At 30.3% G+C, this 23,954-nt stretch overlaps 3 protein-coding genes across 7 annotated transcripts; all 3 read left to right on the forward strand.

Annotated features, from left to right (window-relative positions):
* The first annotated feature begins 767 nt into the window (after window positions 1–767).
* Window positions 768–10,169, forward strand: LOC126748930 (uncharacterized). Its single transcript, XM_050458473.1, has 13 exons — window positions 768–1,546; window positions 1,661–1,938; window positions 4,882–5,193; window positions 5,247–5,603; window positions 5,787–6,068; window positions 6,126–6,528; window positions 6,623–6,800; window positions 6,855–7,140; window positions 7,206–7,359; window positions 7,412–7,608; window positions 9,640–9,780; window positions 9,834–9,949; window positions 10,002–10,169. Exons 1-13 carry the CDS (start codon window positions 967–969, stop codon window positions 10,015–10,017), a joined length of 3,300 nt encoding a protein of 1,099 aa, XP_050314430.1. The 5' UTR covers window positions 768–966; the 3' UTR covers window positions 10,018–10,169.
* A 1,145-nt stretch (window positions 10,170–11,314) lies between these two features.
* On the forward strand, window positions 11,315–15,031 carry LOC126748650 (MAP kinase-activated protein kinase 2). Of its 3 annotated transcripts, none has more exons than XM_050458010.1 (8): window positions 11,315–11,646; window positions 11,708–11,932; window positions 12,056–12,195; window positions 12,362–12,426; window positions 12,501–12,707; window positions 12,771–12,846; window positions 12,903–13,113; window positions 13,181–15,031. In XM_050458010.1, exons 2-8 carry the CDS (start codon window positions 11,780–11,782, stop codon window positions 13,394–13,396), a joined length of 1,068 nt encoding a protein of 355 aa, XP_050313967.1. In that variant the 5' UTR covers window positions 11,315–11,646; window positions 11,708–11,779; the 3' UTR covers window positions 13,397–15,031. The 3 variants fall into 3 exon arrangements, with proteins under 3 accessions (XP_050313967.1, XP_050313966.1, XP_050313968.1); XM_050458009.1 differs by having other exon boundaries at window positions 11,315–11,612; XM_050458011.1 differs by having other exon boundaries at window positions 11,315–11,551.
* Window positions 15,032–15,195: 164 nt separating this feature from the next.
* Window positions 15,196–21,767, forward strand: LOC126748649 (5-aminolevulinate synthase, erythroid-specific, mitochondrial). Of its 3 annotated transcripts, none has more exons than XM_050458006.1 (9): window positions 15,196–15,249; window positions 18,109–18,160; window positions 18,224–18,382; window positions 18,436–18,555; window positions 18,894–19,107; window positions 20,073–20,403; window positions 20,467–20,698; window positions 20,757–21,217; window positions 21,395–21,767. In XM_050458006.1, exons 1-9 carry the CDS (start codon window positions 15,238–15,240, stop codon window positions 21,491–21,493), a joined length of 1,680 nt encoding a protein of 559 aa, XP_050313963.1. In that variant the 5' UTR covers window positions 15,196–15,237; the 3' UTR covers window positions 21,494–21,767. The 3 variants fall into 3 exon arrangements, with proteins under 3 accessions (XP_050313963.1, XP_050313965.1, XP_050313964.1); XM_050458008.1 differs by lacking the exon at window positions 15,196–15,249 and adding an exon at window positions 17,368–17,443; XM_050458007.1 differs by lacking the exon at window positions 15,196–15,249 and having other exon boundaries at window positions 17,945–18,165.
* Window positions 21,768–23,954: the final 2,187 nt, after the last annotated feature.

Below are 23,954 nucleotides of genomic sequence, written 5' to 3' on the forward strand. Positions count from 1 at the left end.
TGATTATCTTTCAGTTTAAATTATTATTTTTTAAGTAGATCTAAGTCAGGGTCACGGTTTTTGCTTGATAACTTGCAATCTATTGAAGATAGAGTAATGAAATAAACTTGATTTGGTTAGCAGTAAATTGCTCTAAAATATTGCCAATAACCATTTAAGTCCAGAAGCACCGGAAATATCTGAGCTATTTGACCACATTACTGATCAAACGGGTTTGGACATCTAAACCTCCAATATCTCATAACCAAAATTGCAGAATGAATGATTGTGCTTAATTTTAATTTTTTTTTATAAGATCAACTGTTTAGGAGATATGGTCCGTTGAATTTGATCTCACGTCAGCAGAGCCTTGCTGAGTCAAGCTCACAGTCTTAGCTTAATAACTTGCGATCCATTGGAGCTAGAGAGATGAAATAAACTTTATTTGGTTAACAGTTAACCATTTCATGACTTACTACCGCGGGGAAATTAAACCATTTGTAAAGTGGGTTGCCGCCTTTTGGGGGCAAAATAAATAATTATTAAGAACAGCATAATATACCGCGGTGGTGCCATATGTTTTAACTTCTTAAGCCGGTGTGTGCAGGTTTTTAATAATTGGAGTATTTAGAAAATTATATTAGATTGCATTACTATTACCTCTAGAGATCGATTATAGAAAATTACACATTATTTAACTTAAAAATATAATATGTCAATACCGACATTTATGGGCTAATTGTTTGGCAATACCGCGGTCCAATATGCTGTGTGTAAGTTATTATTATGTTTAGATTTTAGGTTTTGATTATGTTTTGCTTGTATAAGCATAAATTTTCTTTATAAAGTTCATAGAATAAGATTTTTCAGAATTTAAAGCGAAAAAACCTTAAACGAGAATCTAGACTAGAATGGCGACAAGTTTTAAATTAGTGACAAAGTGATCTAGCCTCTTTATCCATCCTGGTGCATTATAAACAATCAACAATGAGTTCAAATTTTGTGGAAACTTTTGCCCAATATTTTCGAAAGCTACCCAATAAAGCCATGGTAAATGCCATTTGGAAGGAAATCATTTCTGGAAAAGAATGTTCTGTTTCATCAGATCAAGTCATTGACTATGCATTTCACTATCCTGTCGACACAGAAATGTACTTAGAAGAGCTCCATCAGAAGTTTGAAGATTGCATAAAAGAGGACTTGAGAACCATAGATGGATCTCTTAAAGGATACTTGCAAACTTTCCTATATTACTGCATTGGAAGCCAGGACAGAATTCCAATAAAAACTTCATTACTCTCTGCTCAACTTTACCTTAAAATTTTACTAATTCCTTCTGGGATCGGTCAGCTTTATTATGAAGAAAATATTTTTTTAGTAATATTGGGGATGCTAAACAAGCACACAAAAAAAGATAAGGTACTACAAAAGGAAGTGGTGCTTCTAATTGAGCTATTGTTTAAATTTGCATCAGACAATGAAGTTGCTACCACAGTAGTTGAGGTTACAACCAACGTCTTTGCAAATATAATTAAACATAAGGCTTTAGTTGATGATTCTGAAAGTGGTAAGTTATTGACATGAAATATTACTTATTTGTTTAAGAACCACAGGCACTTCATAAATTGTTTTTATAGGGTAATTTCCTTTAATTCTTCTGTTATTGAAATATATCTTTTAGATGCTCTTGTCAAACTATGTTTAAATTGTTTGAAAGAATTTATAAACATCAAAGAAAATCCAATAGAGCTAAAATACATCATGGAAAGCCCATTGAGGTGTCTAAGGAGAGGGACAAGTTCACAGCTTACAACACAGCAAAGAAAGGCAGCAGTTCTGGTTGCTAGAAAATTTTTGACAACAGTGATGCTTACTCAAATTGAGGATACAAATAAGTTACAGTATTTTATAGACTCTTTATTTGAAATATTTGGAATGCCTGATTTCGATTACATTGAAGTAAGTTTTGCTGTTATTCATTTATATGGTAATAATAATTCAGGTTAGGAAAATTTCTTAGAAAGAATGAAATTTATGAGAAACTTACTAGACATTTTCATTTATGTTTTAAAAAGGTCTGCATAAAAGGGAAGTAGTGCTTTGTTATCTCATCGGACAGTCACAAAATGCAATTTTTGCCTTGTATTACCTTCACTACATAATTGTGTATTTGTTTTTATGTTAGACGTTTTATGCTCTCTTTCAAGGAAATAAATTATTTATTTATTTATTTATTTAATATTTAAACAGAAACATAAAGTAATTTACATCAAATTTTAACAAAATAGAAAAGCTATATAATTATTAGCACCTAGATACGCAGTACCTGTATGTGCTTGAAAAATACAACAAATACTCTAAAATTTACAGCAATTGCCTTATTTTCTAAACGCTCTAGTTACTTCTAACGTGCTTAATAAATTTATAATACACAAGATAAACTTAATTTTGATTAATGGTACATCGTTTTTAATTATTATTGAAAAATTTCTAAAAAATTTAAGATGTTACATAAGATGTATTCTTTAGATTTCTTCTTAAATGTACCCATGATTTCTATAGTTCTTATATTGTGAGGTAACAAATTGTAAAGTTTCGGCCCTAAATAATCTACAAAATGTTGTTGCATAGTATTTTTACATAAGATAGAGTTATGTAGTTGGTTTGATTTACCTCTTGTAGGATAGTTATGTGATATGATGTTGCAACTAAATTTATTATTTAAATGGACATAATTACAAACTTCTATTACATATAATGTTCTAATATTAGATATTTCTTTTGAGTATAACATGTAAGTAGGGTTGAGTTTTGTTTTTTTTAAAATGATTTTAATTATGTAATTTTGTATAACCCTTAACTGTTCCATATTCATACTGTACATACCACCCCACACCAACATACCATACCTAAGCAACAGTTCAACAAGTGCCTTATACACTACAATTAATTTTTTTTTGTTTAAGCAAATAAAACTTGTAAATTAGACATCTGATTTTTTTAGTAATATATATAACATCTTGGTTCCATTTTAAATTATTATCTAAAATAATTCCTAAGTATTTTATTTTGTTTTGCTCTTTTATTAAATTGTTATCATTTATTTTAATGTTGCTAAAATTTGATCTATTTGCTGTTGTAAGTGAAAAGGCTACATAATATGTTTTAGAAATATTTAAACTTAGTTTGAATGTATCCAGAAAATCTTTAATTTTTTTGAAACCAACCTTAAGTTTTTCTCTCACCCCATCCCAAGTTTTATCCGAAAAAATTATTACTGTGTCATCAGCATAAGCTATAACTTTCCCACCCAAATTAAGATTACAAAGCATGTTTATCTAAAGAATAAATAAAATTGGTCCGAGAACGGTACCTTGAGGCACGCCATGTTTAATTTTTTTGGGAGAGCTTAATATATTATTTATTTTGACAAATTGAGTACGACTTGTGAGATAATTCTCAAAGATGCTCAAAACCGGTCCCCGCACACCAATTCTTTCGAGGACGTTAATGAGGAGGGAATGGGATACGGTATCAAACGCTTTTTGCAAGTCCAGGAATAGAGCTATCGCTTTTTTGCCTGTTTAAATTAAATTATTTATTTGTATAAACAATCTGGTTTATTTAAAATTATTCGAGCAAATAGTGTAAATTCACCAAAATGGTAATTTTACTTGAATTTACATCAAACTTAAAATATGTAATGGAATTTCATAAAAATATTTTATGATTTCAGTTTTGTTCAAATCGTTCTGAACATATTGCTCCACGTAGGACTGCCCCTGTTATTTGTTAAAAAATGTTCATAACTTAAAAGTTTCTCAATGAAAATACTTGAAAATATGTACTTAGATTATTCAAATTATTTTATTGAACACCTATTTCAGCCTTTTTCAAAATGTTTGCAAAAAGTTAGAAAATTACCGCATTTCTGAAAAAAAAGTAGAAAATTTAAAATGCTCATAAATTAAAAATTTCTCATTGGAACTTCTTGAAAGTTTGTACTAAAGTTTTTTACATTATTTGATGAGATACATATTTCCGCGTTTTTCATAACGTTTACAAAATGATAATAAAAAAACAACTATTGATAATAAAATGTTTTTTTCAAAAAAAAATACAAACTGCTCATAACACGAATTTCTCAACAAAAAAACTTGAAAATTATTTTATTAGATATCACTTTCAGCATTTTCTTAAAAAGTAAAGAAATTAACAGTTTTTTGGAAAAAAAATTCTTTTGAAAAAAGTCTTAAAATGCTCATGAATTAAATATTTCTCATTGGAACTTCTTAAAAGTTTGTACTTAGGATCTTTATATTATTTGATGAGACACTTACTACAACATTTTTAAATGTTTACAAAAAAATTAAAAATTCACATAACTTAAAAATTTGTCAATGGAAATATTTAAACATTACTACTTGTTAGATAAATTAATTTTTTAGACACCTATTTCACCTCTATTCAAAATGTAATGAGAAATGTTTATTATTATATGTGTTATATTACCCTACTTGGATTGTGTTGGGTTTGACACTAGATGTGAAAAATGCGTAAAATAGCTCATCTTGGAATCTTATCGTCCGGTAATTAAGGAAAAGACACTTCTCCCCTTAGTTTATTTATGTATTACTTAAAAGCATTCTTTATTAAGCACAAGCTCCTCATAATTAGTGCATTATTTTATGTCCATTCACATACCAAAATAAATATAAACCTCCATATCTAGAGCTTGACATAAAAACCAAGTATAGTATCTCATATGACATGACATGTAGGGAAAGTAGTTTTAAAACATCTATCCCTATAAGTTATTTACATTAGTGTTCATAGAACTTTTACACACAACCAAAGTCCATTATCATCAGTAGTTTTGACTTGGATTCTATTTTATTTTAGGACTGTGTTATCCATATAATAAATTCCTTGGATGAAAAACTATACAAAGAAGTATTACATCGGATTCCCAAATATTTGCAGTCAAAAAACCATTACGGTTACTATTGTAACTTAATGTATGTTGTTTACTACATGCTGAAAAACCCACATCCTAATAACCTTGATAAGTTAGACGTTTTATTCGCAGTGTGTTTTCAAAATATAGTTGCACAGTTATTAAATACCCAGAAGTACATAAAAGAGAAAGCGCTAGAAATTGTGGGAATGATTTCTGTTCTACATCAAAACCCTTTGGTTTTAAGGATTTTTCAAGTATAATTTTTTATTTTCTTAAGTATTTTTTGATCTATGAAATATAATTTTAGATGGTTAATGAGACAGATAGTTTTGTTAATCTACCAACAGACAGTGTCTTGTATGTATTGGTGAAACTTTTACGTGACATAGATGTTGGACCCCAAAATAAAAACAAATATATCTTAAGTTTCCTATCTAAGATGCTGGTTCACATAAGTAAAGTGGATGACAACATGGCATGTGAAGCTCTACTTTTAATTTCTAAAGATGGGACGCCATATAGCATGCAGACATATTTGCCGGATATGCACGATTTGTTTTTACAACTGACTGTTAAACCTGATTGTCCAGCTAGGATTTATATTTTACAGATATTTTTTAAAATGGCTATGCATCCAGATAATACTGCCAGTGTATATCAACAGGTAAGATCTTCCTTGTTCCTTTACTGTTATTCTGTGATACAAAAAAAAACAAAATTATATTATATTATAAGCTCTGTCACATTAATATAAACTTCTGTACAAATTATGTAATATCAAGTATTTCTTTTACTTACCATTATATTAGACTGGATACTAAATTAACAGTATACTATTATTATATAGCATTTGTATAAATCCATGATTTTCAATTCAACATCAGAGGCAAACGGAAAGACATACGGACCAGAAGAATATTCAAATATGATTTTGTCTGAGGAATTCGATTTTAAAATACTTTTACCAAAGTTTCGAAATCTTATCAGATATGACCATATTTCTCATTTGATCGCGAATTTCAAGTTCAGAGAAAGAGGATATCCTATTTTATTACACTGCCTCCTTAATTACGTTGAATACAAGGAATATGAGGTATTGACTGACTATATTGCAACCAATTTAGATGGGGTAAGAAAGCATCATGTTTTAATTGTCATTGTAAGTTTTTATTATATGTTTTTGTAGATTTTAGGTTTGGACACCTCCTTCCTTATTGATTCTTTTAGAAAGATATTAGTCAGTAAAGGCCAATATAGTCTTGAAGAATATGGTCGTAAATTTCACACAATTCATGCATATTTATGGCATGGTCTATACTCAGAAGAAAGTCATATTGCAAATATAAAGCCATCTCTGGGGTTAATAGACTTATTGAGAGAAATTCTTCAGTTGCCAGATGAAACACAAAGGAAACAAGATTTGCTGTTACTGGCCAGCGAGAGGGCATATAAGGATGTCACAAGAGATCAATTCTTTTTGGGATCAGTTATGCACTTAACTGAACTTTGTATTGCTTTAAAGGCAGCACCATCGGATCAACTTTTAATCATTATAGTAAATGTGATGCTTGACCCTAGAAGTTTTTCTGGTAAGGTCTAAATATAAAACTCTATATTTCTTCATTTTATAAAGTTGGTAATAAAACTCTGAAGCTTTATTTCAATTCCGCTATATTGTTTTAGCAATGGTAAGACATCATAGAGAATTACTAATTCAGCTGACGTCATTTTTTGGAACTCTTGCCATGATGAAACGGTCACATGTTGCTACTGCTACTAAACTTTTTAAAATGGCTATTGAGGTAGAAGATCCCCTAATTCAGTTTACTACGATTAAAGGATATTATTTACTTGCATCTGAGTATGTTATCTGGTTAGAAAATTAAGAAAATATTTAAACTTATAAACATTTTAGCATCAGCAAGGAATTTGAGGACATAATAAAATTCTGTTTTGCTCATTTAACTTCCACCCACACCATACTTGTGAGAACGTGTTTTATGATACTTGAGGAACTTGTGCATGAAAGTCGGATTATGCTGGATTCAGAAAATTTTATAAGATTTGTGCATAGATTAGCATCACATAATTTGAGTGATTTTATGAAAGTTGCATTGGAAGATCGATTTGTGGTATCAAATAAAAACGATATAGGGCGATACTTCATGCCGACATTGGTTTATATGAGTGGGTACACAAAAGTAAGAATATTGACTAATATATAATGAGGCCATGTTTTGTAATTAACTTCAACCGTGTTTTTTAGTGGGATGAACATCCAATATCAAGGCTTTTTGAGGAGGAGTTGCATTCAATAAGAAAGCTTTTGCATTATCCTAAAGTATTAATTGGATTTTTATTCGGGGCTATACAAACTAGAACCCGGATTAATATTTTACTTGAAATGTGTACAATCATTGGTAATCAATTTGTAATTCATGTTAATTACTTTTTCAAATGCAATCATTGTAGATTCTTTGGTCGCCGGGAGGCGTAAAGTAGATGACAACTTTTTTGTGTTATTTACTTATTTTATGTACACGTTTAAAGTAATGTCACGACGACCTTATATCAATTACAGAATCTCTTTTTACGCTGACGTATACAAATTTATTGACAAGGAGTTGTTTCACAAAACAGGAAAAGTTAAGCAGTTCCGTGAATATGAGGTAAGAGTATTTTTTAAGAGCTTCTAGTTTTAGGACCTTTTTTTATCTTCCTCTCTTTGCTATATAATAGTAACTGTAGTGTGTAATCTCAGAAGATTTAAGTTTTTATAAATTTTTTTGCTATTGATACGAAACATTAAATATAATTCAGTGTTATGCGATTTAACCAAGGCATCATCCTTTTTAAAGGGTAGAGAACAAATAATAATAATAATAAATCGTTTATTTGCCCAATTTACAATAAAATATTATATCTTAACTAGATACAAAGATAATAAATATCATATGCTTGAAAATAGTAGGGTTTTTGGAATTTATTTAGAAAAAAGTGTTTTAGATATTGGGGTTCAGTAAGGATCCGTTTTGTGGCCCTTATTTTTTCTCCTTTATATTAATGACCTCCCCGCAATACACCATAAGGCGAAATATACACTTTTCGCTGATGACACCACAATATGTTTAAAATCTAAATCTAAAAGATTCTATAGGAGTTTTGGAGTATTGGTGACTCCGGGGTCATGAGCTAGAGCAGAAAAATGGTTTGCTGCAAATAACCACTGACAAGACTAAAAGGGTTGTATTTTCTATAAAGGACCTCTCAAATTTAAACGAGGGTCTGGGTAAAAATGATATAAGATTTTTGGGTGTTAATTTAGATCCACGATTTCTTTGGAAGCCTCACATAGCTCAATTGAGCGGAAAGTTGAGCAAAAATTTGTTCCTTTTAAGAAACTTTTAAAACTGTATCTCCTAAATGTCTTGATAAATGCTTACTTCTATTTATTGTACTCTCATCTTTTCTACTCCATTCTAGGAATTCTTCTGGTTCGTTATCTTACGACCCAAAACCATTTAAATATAAGATGGAGCTTCTTGGCATACGTGGATCACCATAAATGTTTTCGGGCCTATCTAACAAATCAAAAGCAATTTATTTTTATTACTCCTTGTTCCACCTTAAATGTCACAGGTGGCGTGCCACAGGGCTTAATCTTAGTTGCAATCCTGTTCCTTGTTTATGTGAACTTAAAAGGCAAAAGAAGATTATATGCTGAGTCTTCAATCTTTCTCATCAAAGTATGGAAAACATAGTATTTACCGTAGTGGTGTAAATTAAAATTTATAATACAATTCCTTTAGAATGCAGAAATCTTTCACCAGGCTACTTTAAAAGAAGAATAAAAATGTTTGTATCACAGTAAACTTACTATATTCTTATGCCATTCTTCCCACCTGCATTTATTTTTATTTTTGTTTTAAAAATGTTTAGGTGTTCTATATTTTTTCTATTATATTCCTAATTTATATTATGGTTCTACTATAATACCAAAGATTTGCATTATGTTATTGCCCTTTATATTTCTCTACACTCTGTTGTTTAGATAAATTTATTGATAAGCAGTGATCATAGGCTGAATCCATATAGATATTGTATCTCTGGGTTTTTATAAATAAACATGTTTTCTTTCTTTCTTCTTTTATTTTAGAGGATCTTGGTTTTAGGGATGATTACAGGCTTTACAAATTTAAGAATACTGACTGTCTCAGCCCAGTACATTTTTAAAAATCTCTGTTATATCAAAACAAATATTTACATATTAATATATTCGTGAAAATATTTAATATATTCGTGAGTTTTAACGAACATTATCATAGTTAAATCAGAAACAGACATGGCATAATTCGCGCATATTGAAGACTAAAATGATGCCAAACTGGTCCAGGGTACTGTGCCATAACACTTTTTAATTCCAAGTGCAATTTAACAAGAACTTGACCCGAAACTATTTGAAAAAAAAATTGAATGTTCTTAATTTAAAATCCTTGCTAAAGCATTAAAGAATATTGTAATTTACCTAATTTAGGTTTCATTTAAAATTGAAATGTAACCCTCACAACAAAGAATGTCTTGTTTGTTTAAAATCTGTATTGTTTCGATATACGTTTTAATTTTATCTTAGAATTACGGTCCTATTTTATTGTACTTCTACTACTTACTAATATATTAACTAACATAAATTATGATTTTAGGAATTTGAAGTTGACGTCAGAAAATGTACGAATTCCCTTTTGCGTTTATTTGATTTTATTTTGCAAGAACCAAGGCTTGAAGAACATCTTCTTTCTGTATTTGATGTGGTCGCTTGTTGGATAGACCATTTCAAAGTTGCTGTAAGTGGTTATATTCCTAATAAATTTTATTTATTACTTTTTATTTATTTTAGATGCTCTACTACGTACGCTATGACAAAGGACACGATTATGATTTTTCTGTAAAGAAAGTAGCAAACTTTTATGCCAAAAATAAGACCAGATTGGAAAATTATCTGGATAACCAAGAGTAAGTAGGAAAGCAAATGTAGAATTTTTAATGGTTTGTATAATCTTTTTAGGCCAATTATTAATTGACATTATGCTCAAAGGATACTTGGAAGAACAACATTTCTTCGACATTTTTAATATAAATAAAATTATATTAATTATTATAGTTAAAAATATATATCTGTTATTATTTAATTTTATGAAGAAATTTTTTATATTATATAAACATATTTTTTAAACTGATGTTTTTTTTCCTAGTAAGGTTTCAAGATCCTATCATTATCTAAAACGATATGTTAAATAAAATGTCCACTTAATTAAAAGCAATGGCCGGAGGATTCTAGTGATCTGATGAACGCGTACTGGATTTAAATTATGAAATTTAACAACTTGTGTGTGTGACGAAGGGAAGAAAAATGGAAATAAAAAAAGTGATGCCTTTAAATCGTTGAAAGAAAAGCTTCTTAATCTGACATACAGGGAGATATGTAAAAATTATCTCTTTGCCTAGTATCCCTTTGCCTATGTATTAAACGATGTGATAGATGTTAATAACATTTTGCATGAATGTAAGGCCTTACAAGACCATATCACTGGTGCAACAAAAAATGTAATTCCTGGCCCAGACTGGAAAATATTAAGACTTTTTACGTTTGTTTAAAAACATCTTGTATACTCCTAATGCAACCTTAGGTTAAGGTATGAACATATCGTCATGCATCACCCTGTATATTTACTTCCGTATAATTTTGACGCACCAGCTAAAAAGGATTTTGACTATAACGTTCATTACATCAATTACAACTGTTATAAATTAAATCATTGTTAATTTTCAGACAAACAAAGAGAAATCTAATGAATAGGATAGGAACAATGATGACTCTATATTATTCCCGAGTCTCTAGGAAATGCAGATACTGTCGATATACAACAGACAACTATAGCCAACAGAGAACAAGATGTGGCTCCTGATAACCGAGCAAAAAAAAAAGGAATTTGTATCACCAAAGCAATTCCCATCAAAGAAGATAAAAACTTTACAAATGATTCTGATCAAAGAGCGGAAGTGGCATTTCAATATCTTCCGGCGAAAATGCAGGAAGGGAGAAAAGAGATTGACGAATGTATCGCTTTTGGAAATTTACTTGCAGCTAAGCTGAAAAACATGGACCACATCACTGCGCAATATGCGATGAACTACGTACAGTCTGTATGTATGCTCTGATCAATTACACGAACTATAACAAATCGCGCATAACAGATCGCGAACTGCCCTTCGTCTGTAGCGAGCTTAACACATTAGTGACGCATAAATTATTGCTAATGTGGCAACATTGTATTGTGTTCACTATCAAGTGTGAGTCAAAGTGTCATACGACACCCTTGTCAATAGTGTCAACTTCAGTTGGTGGTGATCATCAGTGACATCCAATGTTATTGCTTTTTTTGCATTTTACTTAAAATTCTTTAGTACCTGCCAATAACATAAACTCAAACTAAAATTACTAAAACTCTATGCACCGTGCACGCACAAAACAAACAAAAACACTTTGGGTTGTACGTGATTTTTATTTGCTGGAATATTATAAACATCGTCCTTCCAGGAATTTCCAGCAGGCAGGTACCTGTATTCTAAACATCTAATAGAATCATCTTCATTCAAGGCTAAAAAAAAATATTTGGTAATTACCATTTTTTTTCTTCAATATTGATTTGGTAATTTGCTTCACAGTATAAAATGCAAATATTTTTGTTTACTTAACAACATTTTTTTTAGCTGAGCTGTAGTCCTCTAAAATTGTTAAGCAATTAGTCATAAGCACCATATTACAAGTTGTGAAATCAGAAAATGAACCCGCTTAATTCTATTAGACCCTTAATTCCAAAAACCAATCCCATTACTACTGATTATGAGATCACTAAGCAAGTATTGGGTCTTGGGATTAATGGAAAAGTTGTTGAATGTTTCGATAAAAAAACTCGAGAGAAATATGCTTTAAAGGTAAGTACTAGATAACAATCTATTATCAGATAATCCCCATAGTGTCTGTGGTCAGAACATTTCTTAAAAATCATAATTATTTGGTGCTTAATGCACATTTGTAAGATTATAATATTTCTTTAGATATTAGTAGAGAGTGAAAAGGCAAAGAGGGAAGTTAATCTACATTGGAGAGCCAGTGGATGTCGTCATATTGTGAACATTATTGATGTTTACCAAAATAAATACCACAACAATACATGTTTGCTAGTTGTAATGGAATGGTAAGAAAATTCAGTATTACTGTTGTATATTACATATTGCTATTGTTTTAAAAGAAGTTTCTCAAAATTATTTTAAAATGCTGCAAACACTTTTGAAGAACAAGATGTATGTTGCATTAATGTGTTAATTATTTTCTAAAAATATATTGCAAGTGATTCATTTCAGCATGGAAGGTGGTGAGTTGTTTCAAAGAATTCAAGATAGACCTGAAGGAGCATTTACAGAAAGAGGTAAGGTAATATAATTGGATATTGAAACATAAGTTAATTATAATATATTGCATTCATGCATTTGACATTTTTAGAGGCAGCACAAGTCATGAATGAAATATGTGTAGCAGTTAAGTATTTGCATGATATTAACATTGCTCACAGAGACTTGAAGCCGGAAAATTTATTGTATTCAAAAAAAGGTACTTATGGTGTACTTAAGCTGACTGACTTTGGATTTGCCAAGGAGACTATTAATAAAGATACACTCCAAACACCTTGCTACACTCCTTACTATGTTGGTGAGTTGCTTGACATGATTACTTTTAAAAATTTGTAATAAATAAATGGAATTGTTTTTGTAGCTCCTGAAGTACTAGGACCAGAAAAGTATGATAAAAGCTGTGATATTTGGTCACTGGGTGTCATTATGTATATCTTGTAAGTAATATTTTAAACCTGGCCCTAAATATTTATTAAATTGGTTATAATTTTAGGTTGTGTGGATTTCCACCATTTTATAGCAATCATGGTTTGGCTATATCACCGGGCATGAAGAAGCGTATTAAAACTGGTCAGTTTACTTTTCCTTTACCTGAATGGCAGAATGTCAGTGGTGATGCAAAAGATCTGATCAATGGAATGTTGAATATTGATCCTGCCAAAAGACTAACTATTGATGAAGTGATGAACAATCGATGGATTGCAGTAAGTTAAAGATACTCAGGATCCTAAATCACTTATGACTCATGAAAAATGAATATCTGTTTTTTAGCAATACACAGCGGTCCCTCAGACACCCCTTCACACTAATCGATTACTGAAAGAAGGTGAAGAAATGTGGCCAGAAGTACAAGAAGAAATGACTAGATCTTTAGCTACAATGCGTGTTGATTATGATCAAGTTGTGATGAAACCCCTGGAAAACTCTAATAATTCGTTATTAGATAAACGTCGTAAGAAGTCAGTGCTGACTTCCCTAAAGATATAGCTTTTAATATGTGCTATTGTGACAGTGAGCAAATACTGCCGTATGTCAAACTCAGCTAGTCACTTTCATATACTGAAGGTAAACTGTTCTATACCTGGATATAAGTAGGCCCAAATTTTACCAAGCCCCAAAACTGTATTTATTAATTAAGCTATATTTTAACTGTTTGTTATTTGTTTCAAGCACTTTTGTTGTTATTATTAATGTTAATGTTAGACTTAAAAAGACCATTTTCAATGTCACAATAGTAAACATCACAGTAAAAACCTCAAGTTTATTAGCCCTGTATTAAAACCAGTTATAAATTTCTATATTAAAAAAAAATTAATTTATGTGGAGCCTCAAGACTTAGATTTTATTGTGCAATGTCCAGAAGTAAATATTTTTTAAATAACTGTAAGTTGCAGAGTCCTATTACACATACACAGAAATGCTTATGAAATCTTGGCCGAATTTTTCACAGGTTGCAGAGGACATAGATAACCAAAAATCCATTTTTCTTAAATTTTTTAAGAAGTAATTAGAATGTATCACAAAAATAGTTAATAAACAGAGGGTTCATTTCAATTAATATAAAAATTACTATCTACTTAACTCCGCATACTTTCAGATTAATTTCTTTGGATGAAAAACTATCATCCAAAAAGTCAAACTGTCACTTATGCCTTTCTCTAGATTAAACGTATAAGTGTTTGCACTTGAGTTTAAAAAAAAAAGGTTGGCTTAAGGTTTTCTAAGTGTTTGTATATGTGCTCTGTGTAACCGGACTCATACGACGAGAAATCGCGTGCCTTTATGAAATACCTCATGGAAAATATAATTGTTGCTAATGCCAAGACTAATATTAATTTTAAATAATTCATGGTTTAGGCCAGTTCCTTAGACATATGTGGTTAGTCAAGTTTAAGAGAAGGGTATTCAGGTTGGTCCATGGGGTCGTTTCACGTTTTGTCTGTTCTAAATTAGAATTTTATAAAGAAATATTAATAAAGTGATGTATTTTAAGAAGATTAGATGTTGCCTGTAGTATATAATACTAATAATATTACCTAGTACATTTTCATATTGAAATGTATTTAATTTTATTAATTTTAGCTAATATACAGTGGTGTCCTATAATTACTTGCAGGCAGATTAATTGATAATAGGTCCTGTCAAAATGGTAATTGAGTCATACATTTAAGTCGTTACTTGCCCGATAAACTTAAAAAAACATTCCTAGAGGTGAAAAGATAAGGTTTATACATCTTCCATTTGCTTAATTTTAATTAATTGCAAAATATTCACCTTTCTTGAAATAAGACATATAAAATATATGCCATTTTGAATTTGATAGAATTCTAATAACATTTTAAATAAACCGCATATCATTGCAACAAATAAAATGTTACGTTAGAACATTTACTATTATTTTATATACTCCAAATTCAGAGTAAACTTTCTGTGAAGTGGAGGTTATAGAGGTTTTAGAAATATTTTACTTAAGCATATAATGTATACGTCAAATAAACTATTAATGAGGCCTTTTGACCCACCTCCAAGTAATTATGGATCATGGAACACTGTATATGTTACGATGAATAATATAACAAATGTCATTTTAAAATAATTTGTCAATAAACGATTAGTGGTTAATGTGTGTTTTTTTATTAATATGTTTATAGGTAATTTCACACGCATTAAAGCGTCATTTCATCAGATTTGCAAATAATAAAACAATCCAAATCCATATTTATGAACGAGCGCCTTTGGATTTTATGAAAGTTAGTTTTAAATAGTGAAAGCAACCAAGCAGTTTAATAATTGATATAAACGTGTCACGTCCACACTGAAATTTTAAAATGATATCAAAGGTAAGTACGTCATTCGGCTTTTTCCATAATTGAATTGAGAAGTACAATAATGATTTCGGAATTAGAGCTATATCGTGCCTAATTTCAAGTCTAAAGTTGCTGTATTTTTCTTTATTAGATTTTATATAGAGTCGCTTTAGAAGTAATTGTATTTGAAGAGATCTGGTTCACCTATATGTGCATTATTTAGATTTTCAAGCTTATCTTTTTTTAAGTTTTCTTCGTGTATTAAACTATCTGAATGAAATATACATTTTTCTTGAAAAATGTTCAACATTAATAATAATTATTTATTATTTTTCAAATTCAAAACGTTTCTTTGCCAATACCAAAAATTACAAAACAAATGTACATATAATGTAAATGGTGTGATGTGAATGCATCTCGATTATAAAAACCGCTTCTCAAAAGTCCCCCTGCAAGAGGCACTTTTAAGTGATACATCCTTAAAAAAAACTTACCTTTAAATATTTCTTTCAATTCTTTTTTTTATCTTTCGATTCATGAAAGCTTTATTTAAAAAGAGAACAATTTATGTACAGAAGGCCAGGCGTATCTGTATGAGACATAATATTTTTCATATCAGCTACATATAATGAGAATAACAGAAATAAATTGAAAAAGAAAGTTTTTGAATATAAGGGGTGAGAATCAATCTCCACGCATTGAAACTTGCTGGTCAGGTGGGATTTTAGAAAGGCAACTGAATTATTAGAAAAATCAAAGAAATGTAATTTAGCTAGCAGTATATTATGATTTAGAGTGTCAAATACCTTCTGACTGAAATGCAGTAAACATAAGATTATTAATTGCTCTTGTTCCTCATATATAATGCCTGATATCAGAAGATTTGCAAGACAAGTGGTTGTACTAGGTATAATTTTGTAAGAATTTGATGATGAATTAGTTTGATTATACATGTGTCTCTAGAACCTTAGACAAAACAGGTAAAATACTAATAGGCCGTAGATCTTTAGGTTCTTTGGGGTTTGGGACTTTTGCAAATGGTTTAATGATAGCGCTTTTCCATAAGTCTGGAACTTGATTTTCTAAAATACAGGAATTAATAATATTGAGAAGAGGTTTGCTACAGAATGAAAAACAAGTTACATCTCTTATTGATAATCCATCATTTCCGTTTTTTTAGTAAAATTAGTAATAATTAAAGCTATAATATCTTTTAAAGTAATCTCATCCATAAGATTAAAACTCAGTGTAAATTGGGGAAATTGAGAACTTTGTTATTTTAATAGAAGGAAATTTTTTCCTTGCAAGTAGTGTCATATTCAATTTATTAGAACTAGCAAAGAAGTCATTGAGTAAATTTGCTTTAGATATTGCTGCAAGTATTTTGTAATAATTTTTTCTTTGTATAATATTTAACTTGTTCACTGTATCCCAAAAGGGCTTTCCAGATGTTTTAGATAACTTGCGAAAATAAGCATTTTTCTCACGCATAATAGCGTGTTGAGTAACATTTTTTAAATTACGATAGTACCGGAGACAATAATTACCACTTTTAGTTTTCAAATATTTTTTATATGCTTTGTTTCTTAGCTTTATAAGTAGTTTAATGTTATCGGTTATACATGGAGTGAAAGACTTGTTTTGTAGGTGCAAATTTGTCGATTAAATATTTGATATTTGAATTAAAAATGTTTAACTTCTCATCTATATTAGGAGAATAATAAATTTCGTAAAGTTCTGTTGGAATATTTAGGGGTTATTCCTCAAAACTGGAGAGTTTTTATGAGAATTCTATTTTTTTATTTTTCCTGACTTTTTAAACATAAAATGTTTTAATCACAGTTTTAATCTTCTCATGAAGTCGAGAATAAAATAAAGAGTTTTGGTTGGTGGTAAAACTGTCTCGTAATTTGAGCGTCACACTAAAGGTTCCAACCATATAGGACTGAAAAATGTATGTTAAGAATATTTTCTAAAGTCAAAAATAAATAAGTGAATTGTTATTAAAGGCATAATAATACTTGTACTAACTACTACCACATCTTTACTATAAAAAAATACAATAATAGAATTCACGTTTGTGGTAAAAAAAAAGCCAGTAATAATGACGTCAGAATAAAAACATCATGTTCCTTATATCAATAGTATTTAAATTCAATAAAACTCATTAGTACTTCAAAACGTTTCACGCGTAGGTACCTGCTAGACGTCTACGTATAATCTCATCGTAAGTTTGTATAAGGGATTTCATAGTTATTTAATATTAATTATAATACAATTATTAGCCAACCTTATTTTATCTTAGAAATATATTATGGTTACTCTACATGAAAATCGAAACAGTTGTTACTAAACTAACCCTCCAATATTGTGTGTTAAAGCTTTATATAAGAAGGGTCGAATTTGTAAAAGGGAACATAATATTCCACCCCAGTGGTCTCTATGGTCTCTTATTGAATCAATAGGATGTAAAGTATTAAAGAAAAATAATAAAATGCTTTTATTTATGCAAAATACTATAATAAATATAAAAAACATTTTATGGATTTAACTCAAAATGTTAAAACACCCTTAGTCTGTATTGATGTTACACAGCATAATTTTCGCTGTGTCATTAATTTCAAAAGGGGTAATAATGATGATTAGGTACCACAGATAGTAATTAAATATAAAAGTTGATAACTTGTCCAAGGTCTTATGAAACATTTATCGCCCACACTCGCGCACTGCACAAATAAGATTAGTCTGTTTTCGGTCGGTGTCAGCGCAACATCACTGACAGACCTCAAGTCAAAATACACCAAGAATTATAAGTGAAAGTGCAAAGAACAAATATATAAACATTGCCAAAATATCAATTAACACTGTACTTTCATACTTATATAATTTCAGGCAGGTCTGTTGAACGCGTATGCCAATATTTCTTCAAGTCACTGCATAACAGGTAAGGTAAGCCAGTATTTAATTGCAAATTTGAGGTTACATAATTTTCTTTTGTTAAATTTAGGTCTTTTTACTGCTGCAAATATGGCTTGCCCTTTTTTGACTAATCTCAGTCAAAGTTACGTGAAAAACTATGCCCCAGTTTTAATAAAAATGTATGGCAGCCAATGCCCAGTGCTTTCAAAATCTATTAACCAGATGGCAAGAAACAGTGAAGTCCAAGGTAAGTGACTTTTTCTGTGGTCAAGTACTTTTATAATGACATGATTTTTTTAGAAACCTTAACCAAAACCCCTACAAAGTGTCCATTTTTAAACGAAGTATCTGGTGCAATTAAAGAGCTGAAGCAAGAAGATATCATTGAGGTATCCACTCAGACAAAAACCACTAACAATGGTAATTAGTTTTTGATTAATTTTATTGTGGTTGAAAACATATATAAAGTTTACATTGTCTCTCTGGAATAAGCTGATAAAATTATCAAACAAAGTCTAGGTGTGAAATAGATTTAGATTAACACCAGAAAAACAACCCAATCTATAATTTATTCACAAAATGACACATTAGATCAAGGACCTTTAAGGTCTTTATTTAAAACATTACCCAATAAGTTGTGTCAGTCCCCTGTCAATGCTTAAAACTTATGTAACAATTTAACAAAATATACTTTATATTCTTATACTAGTATTCTTATACTTATTATACTAGTATTCTTTATAATAAATTTATTACAGATGTGTTTGCTTATGACCAATTTTTTCATGACCAAATTATGAAAAAGAAGAAAGAACATTCCTACAGAATTTTTAAAAAGGTTAACCGCTTAGCTGGTCCTGGAGAGTTCCCAAAAGCAATTGACTATACTTTTGGGGAGAAACCAATAACTGTATGGTGCTCAAATGACTATTTAGGAATGTCATGTCATCCAGCTGTGAAATATGAGGCCAGGTAAATATACCATTAGAGAAAGTAAACCTTGGTTGAATTTAAACAAGGACAGAAATAGTAGTAGTTTATGTATTTATAAAGATTATGTAATTTAAATCAATTACGCGCCTGTTTAAAAGGTCACGTAAATTGTACTATGGCATCAGCCAAAATTTTAAGGTGTGTAGTATGGTTTCGACTGATAATAGTTAGAATCTTAATTGACACAATAAATGAATGTATCTAACAAAAAAGCGCAGGGCCGCCGAGAGAAAAATGGGGTCTGGGTCTAAAAATTTACAGGCCCTTATACAAACATCTCAAGCAACACATCACATATTACCTATTATCGTTAAATATGTTTATTGAACTATAGAATATACATATATCATATATTATTCTGGTTACAAAAGGGAGAAAATTTCAGCATTTAGAAAAATTGACACGAAATTTACATATCTAGTTTTTAAACTCCATTATTACATCTCAAAATTTAATTAAATTTTTCTGAAAAATCTCTGTTTTTCATCCATATTATCCAATCTAATAAGGCTGTTTTTAAACTAAATTTTTATATATAAAATTATAACAAATTTAAATAAACAGTGTTATTAAATTAAATATAGTGAATATATTTTTTGTAAAAACATTGGTTTTCATCAACACAACCCTTAACCCCCCCACCCACCCCAAACTTTTGCTCAGTAAGAAATTCATTTGAAAAATCACAGTTTTTCGTATATAAAATGCAATCTTATATGTGTTATTAGATTAGATATTACCGACGAAAGCAGCTGTTATTCATGTGTAATATTTTAGATAACAATAATTTTTGAAAACAATTTCTTACTGGTAAGTTGTGGGGGCAAGGGTAGGGTTAATGAAAAACGGGTTTTTTGTAGAAAATAATTACCTTAGAGGAAACTTTGTAATTTAAAATACTATTCAAATGATTTGATAAAAATGATTGCTTTTCATTGATTTAGTAAAGCATTGGAACAATTTGGAACAGGCGCAGGAGGAACCAGAAACATTTCGGGTAACTCAATGTTTCATGAAAAATTAGAGAAAACTTTGGCAAACCTGCATCAGAAAGAATCGGCTCTTTTATTTACATCTTGCTTCGTAGCCAACGACACCACGCTGTTTACGTTGGCCAAAGCTCTACCAGGTTGTCACATTTTTTCTGATGCGGGTAACCACGCCTCAATGATCCAGGGAATAAAGAACAGCCAAGTTCCCAAACACATATTTCGGCACAACGATCCTGAACATTTAGAATCATTGCTTCAAAAAGTCGATAAAAGAATTCCTAAGGTGAGCAAGTAACACTGAAGGTTTAGCTCTAATATTCAGTGTGTTTTTTTTTTGGATTTTCAGCTAGTAGCATTTGAAACGGTTCATTCCATGACAGGGGCCGTATGTCCCCTTGAAGATCTCTGCGATATAGCGCACAAATATGGTGGCCTTACGTTTGTGGATGAAGTTCATGCTGTTGGGTTATATGGTGAACATGGTGCCGGCATTGGGGAGAGAGACCACATGATGCATAAAATGGATATGATTTCTGGAACATTAGGAAAGGCATTTGGAAATATTGGTGGATATGTTGGTGAGTTTTGTAACGAACTTATTGCTGATTACAGTTTTACATGTTGGAATCTTTTTAGCTGGTAATGCAAATTTGATCGACATGATAAGAAGTTACGGGGCCGGATTTATATTTACAACAAGTTTACCTCCAACAGTACTAGCAGGGGCGATAAAAGCTATTGAAGTTTTAGCCTCGGAAGAAGGCCGCTTCCTTCGTCAAAAACATCAAGAAAATGTGCATTACCTACGAGATAGCCTCCTTAGAAATGGTTTCCCAGTGGAACATACTCCTAGTCATATTATTCCGATCAAGATTGGCGATCCTCTCAAGTGTGCTGCGATCAGCGATACATTGCTAAAAGAAAAGGGACATTATATTCAGGCTATTAATTACCCAACTGTTGCTAGGGGTCAGGAGAAGCTTAGGTTGGCTCCTACACCGCACCATACAAAGGATATGATGGATACGTTGGTTTCTGATTTACGAGAAGTTTGGAAAAGATTGGGTTTACCATTTATTGGTATGCAGTGTGAAAAGGTATGTAATATTAAGAAAACTGGACTAATGTCATGACTTATTAAGTGACTCATCGTTACATCAGTTTTCATTAGAGACCAAATATAAGTTTGATTATCTAATAGTCTTTTATTTCTACCTAAATCAGACTAAACAACACAGTAAAGCTTAGTGTTTACGTATGTTTTGTATTTTTAGGAATGTCAGTTTTGTCAGAAACCAATTTTGTTTGATTACTACGAATCCAGAGACAGGTGTAAAATAGCCAATTGCCCTCAACTCATGGCAGCAGCATAACTGAGGACCACAAATCTGCGTCTACCTAAACTGAATATATTTAAGAATATAGGAAAAGCCGGTTTTAAACCTTATATACGAAGTTTATTTTTAGAGAAATTTATAATTTGAACGTTGATTTTTTTGTTATATATTGAATATACATATGTTAAAGTTGAAGTCGGTTATTAATAGTATTAATATTTTGTTGGCAGTAATAAATTTAAATTAATAGAAAACAAAGCGAATATTTGTGATTTATTATTCGGAAATATATACAGTTTGATGTGACAAATTTTCTCTTATTACATGTAATATATTAGCCTTTTAGTTAGTTTTTTGAAAACTGCTCATATTTTTTAATTTCTAAAAAATTATACAGAATTGCCAATGGAACAACTTGTTGAAAATAACATAAAGAAATGGAAACATATTTTTCGTTGAATATCGATAAAAAGCCATTTGTAACACGTATAGTTGATTTTGACATTAACCAGTTATATATTTTTAGGAACTCGAATACATATGTATATAACGCCACAGAGAAAATTTATTTTAGATTAAGAGTTATCAAGAACAAAGTTGGGGTTGCTTCCTGTTTCTCAAAAAAGAGGTAAATTTCATAAAACAAAAATTTGTGCCAAGCTAAGATTAAAGACATCAGTATTTTTTCAATTAAATTGTTAATTGAAAAAATCATTTTGAATAAAAATACTCCAACTGGATGAGTGAATAAAAAAACGCAGCTTCGTCGCATTATAAAATGATAATATAATTGACTTTATCTTTAAATTATAAATAGCTGGCTTGTGGCTATCATGATTCATGTTTGTTGAAATTTTTTGATTGCATATATATTTTGCACGCACCGTGTAGGGGCTGTTGAAGCCACGAAGTAAACTGTTTATGATTTTTTTTTATATAATCATATATATAAGAATGTATTTACAAAATACAGAGGGAGAAAGAAAAAAAGGCGTAAAGAAGAGATGACACTATAAATGCAGGGTTATGTTACATATTGTGTAATTAAATAGGTTACATGTTAAACAAACATTTTTTTCTAAATGTGCGGACTGACGGTGTTAAATCACTAATTTGATACTTACTTATCAGCTTGGCAGCATTAAAATTTCCTTATGATGTTTTGGAATGTCAACAAGATATTTTTGTGTTAAGTTCACATGAAGTGCTGAAGTTCTTAGTTTAATTTTAATAAAGTGGTACTATGGGGTGCGATTTTTTTAAATTTTATAATAAAAAGAAACTGAATGTAGTTCTCTACGTGTTACCATATCTAACCATTTTACATCTATAAGCTTATAAGTAATGCTGTTGCGTCTTTATATACCAAAATAAGTCTTAGACAGGAGTTTTGAACAATTTGAATTCGACGTTTTGTTTCATTATCAAGGTATGGGTTGATATGAATTGATAACCATAAATTGAGTCACAAAAGTTAACATTTAATTATTATACATAATATTATATTATTATACATAAATTTATTGTATTAGTTAAATGTGTAATTATAAATTGACAACAGAGGGTTATTACCAAGGTTATATTAACCTGATCAATTCCAAAAACTTTAGATTTTATTTTAAGAATAATATTGGAAACTTGCTGTTCAGTTTCATTAAAATGATTATTAAGATAAAAACTCATTATTTCCTGTTTAGGCATTGCCGAGGTTTTTGAAAGCTGTCATATTTGTATATCCAAAAGATGAAAAATGACTTTTTTATACCAGCAAACTGATGTTCGTGATGATGAGTAGTTAGTCATTTGATCAAGACGGTCAACTCCATACATATGGTTATTATAATTTTTTTTGGCTCAAAGGTATTACAGTAATTGTCCATGAACAATTCATGTCCCTTTAAGGGTAAGGTCTCATCAACTTTAGGTACTAGAGCCCCAACTTTGTTATTACTTGAATCATTAGTGGTTGTTGCGCTACTGTATATATAGTAGCGCATATTCCATAGTCAGAAGACTCAAAAAACCTTTATCCCATATCGAAATTTTTTGTCGTTGATATACATTTCAAACCCAAGTCGACCACGAAAATGCAAATGACTTTCCTTAGTGAAAGTTCTTTACTTGGGACATATATTATATAGATTGTTTGACATTGCAAAATAATCTATTTATTAGAGGTTGTACTTTTGCTTTACCCTTTGTTTGAGGAGGACAAGCAACTGCTCGAATCGCCTTTCCGACATCATATAGCCAAATATAGGGTGAAAATAAAGCATATCTTTGTGCGAAAATTAATGACGCATATTAGAAGTAGATATTTGCCCTTCCAGCAAGCATAGACCTAAAAATAGCATCATCTCTTTAACAGTAACAGGCCGAAACATTACGTTTTTGGATCTTTTTTTTGGATTTGGAAGTAACGAATAATGCCCCACCATAGTCATTTGTACATTGAATAATAAAGTCCAGAATATTGGGCGTAAAAAACAGTTCAAAC

The sequence above is a fragment of the Anthonomus grandis genome, chromosome 22 (genome assembly GCF_022605725.1).
Source record: "Anthonomus grandis grandis chromosome 22, icAntGran1.3, whole genome shotgun sequence".
In the NCBI taxonomy this organism is placed as follows: Eukaryota; Metazoa; Arthropoda; class Insecta; order Coleoptera; family Curculionidae; genus Anthonomus; species Anthonomus grandis.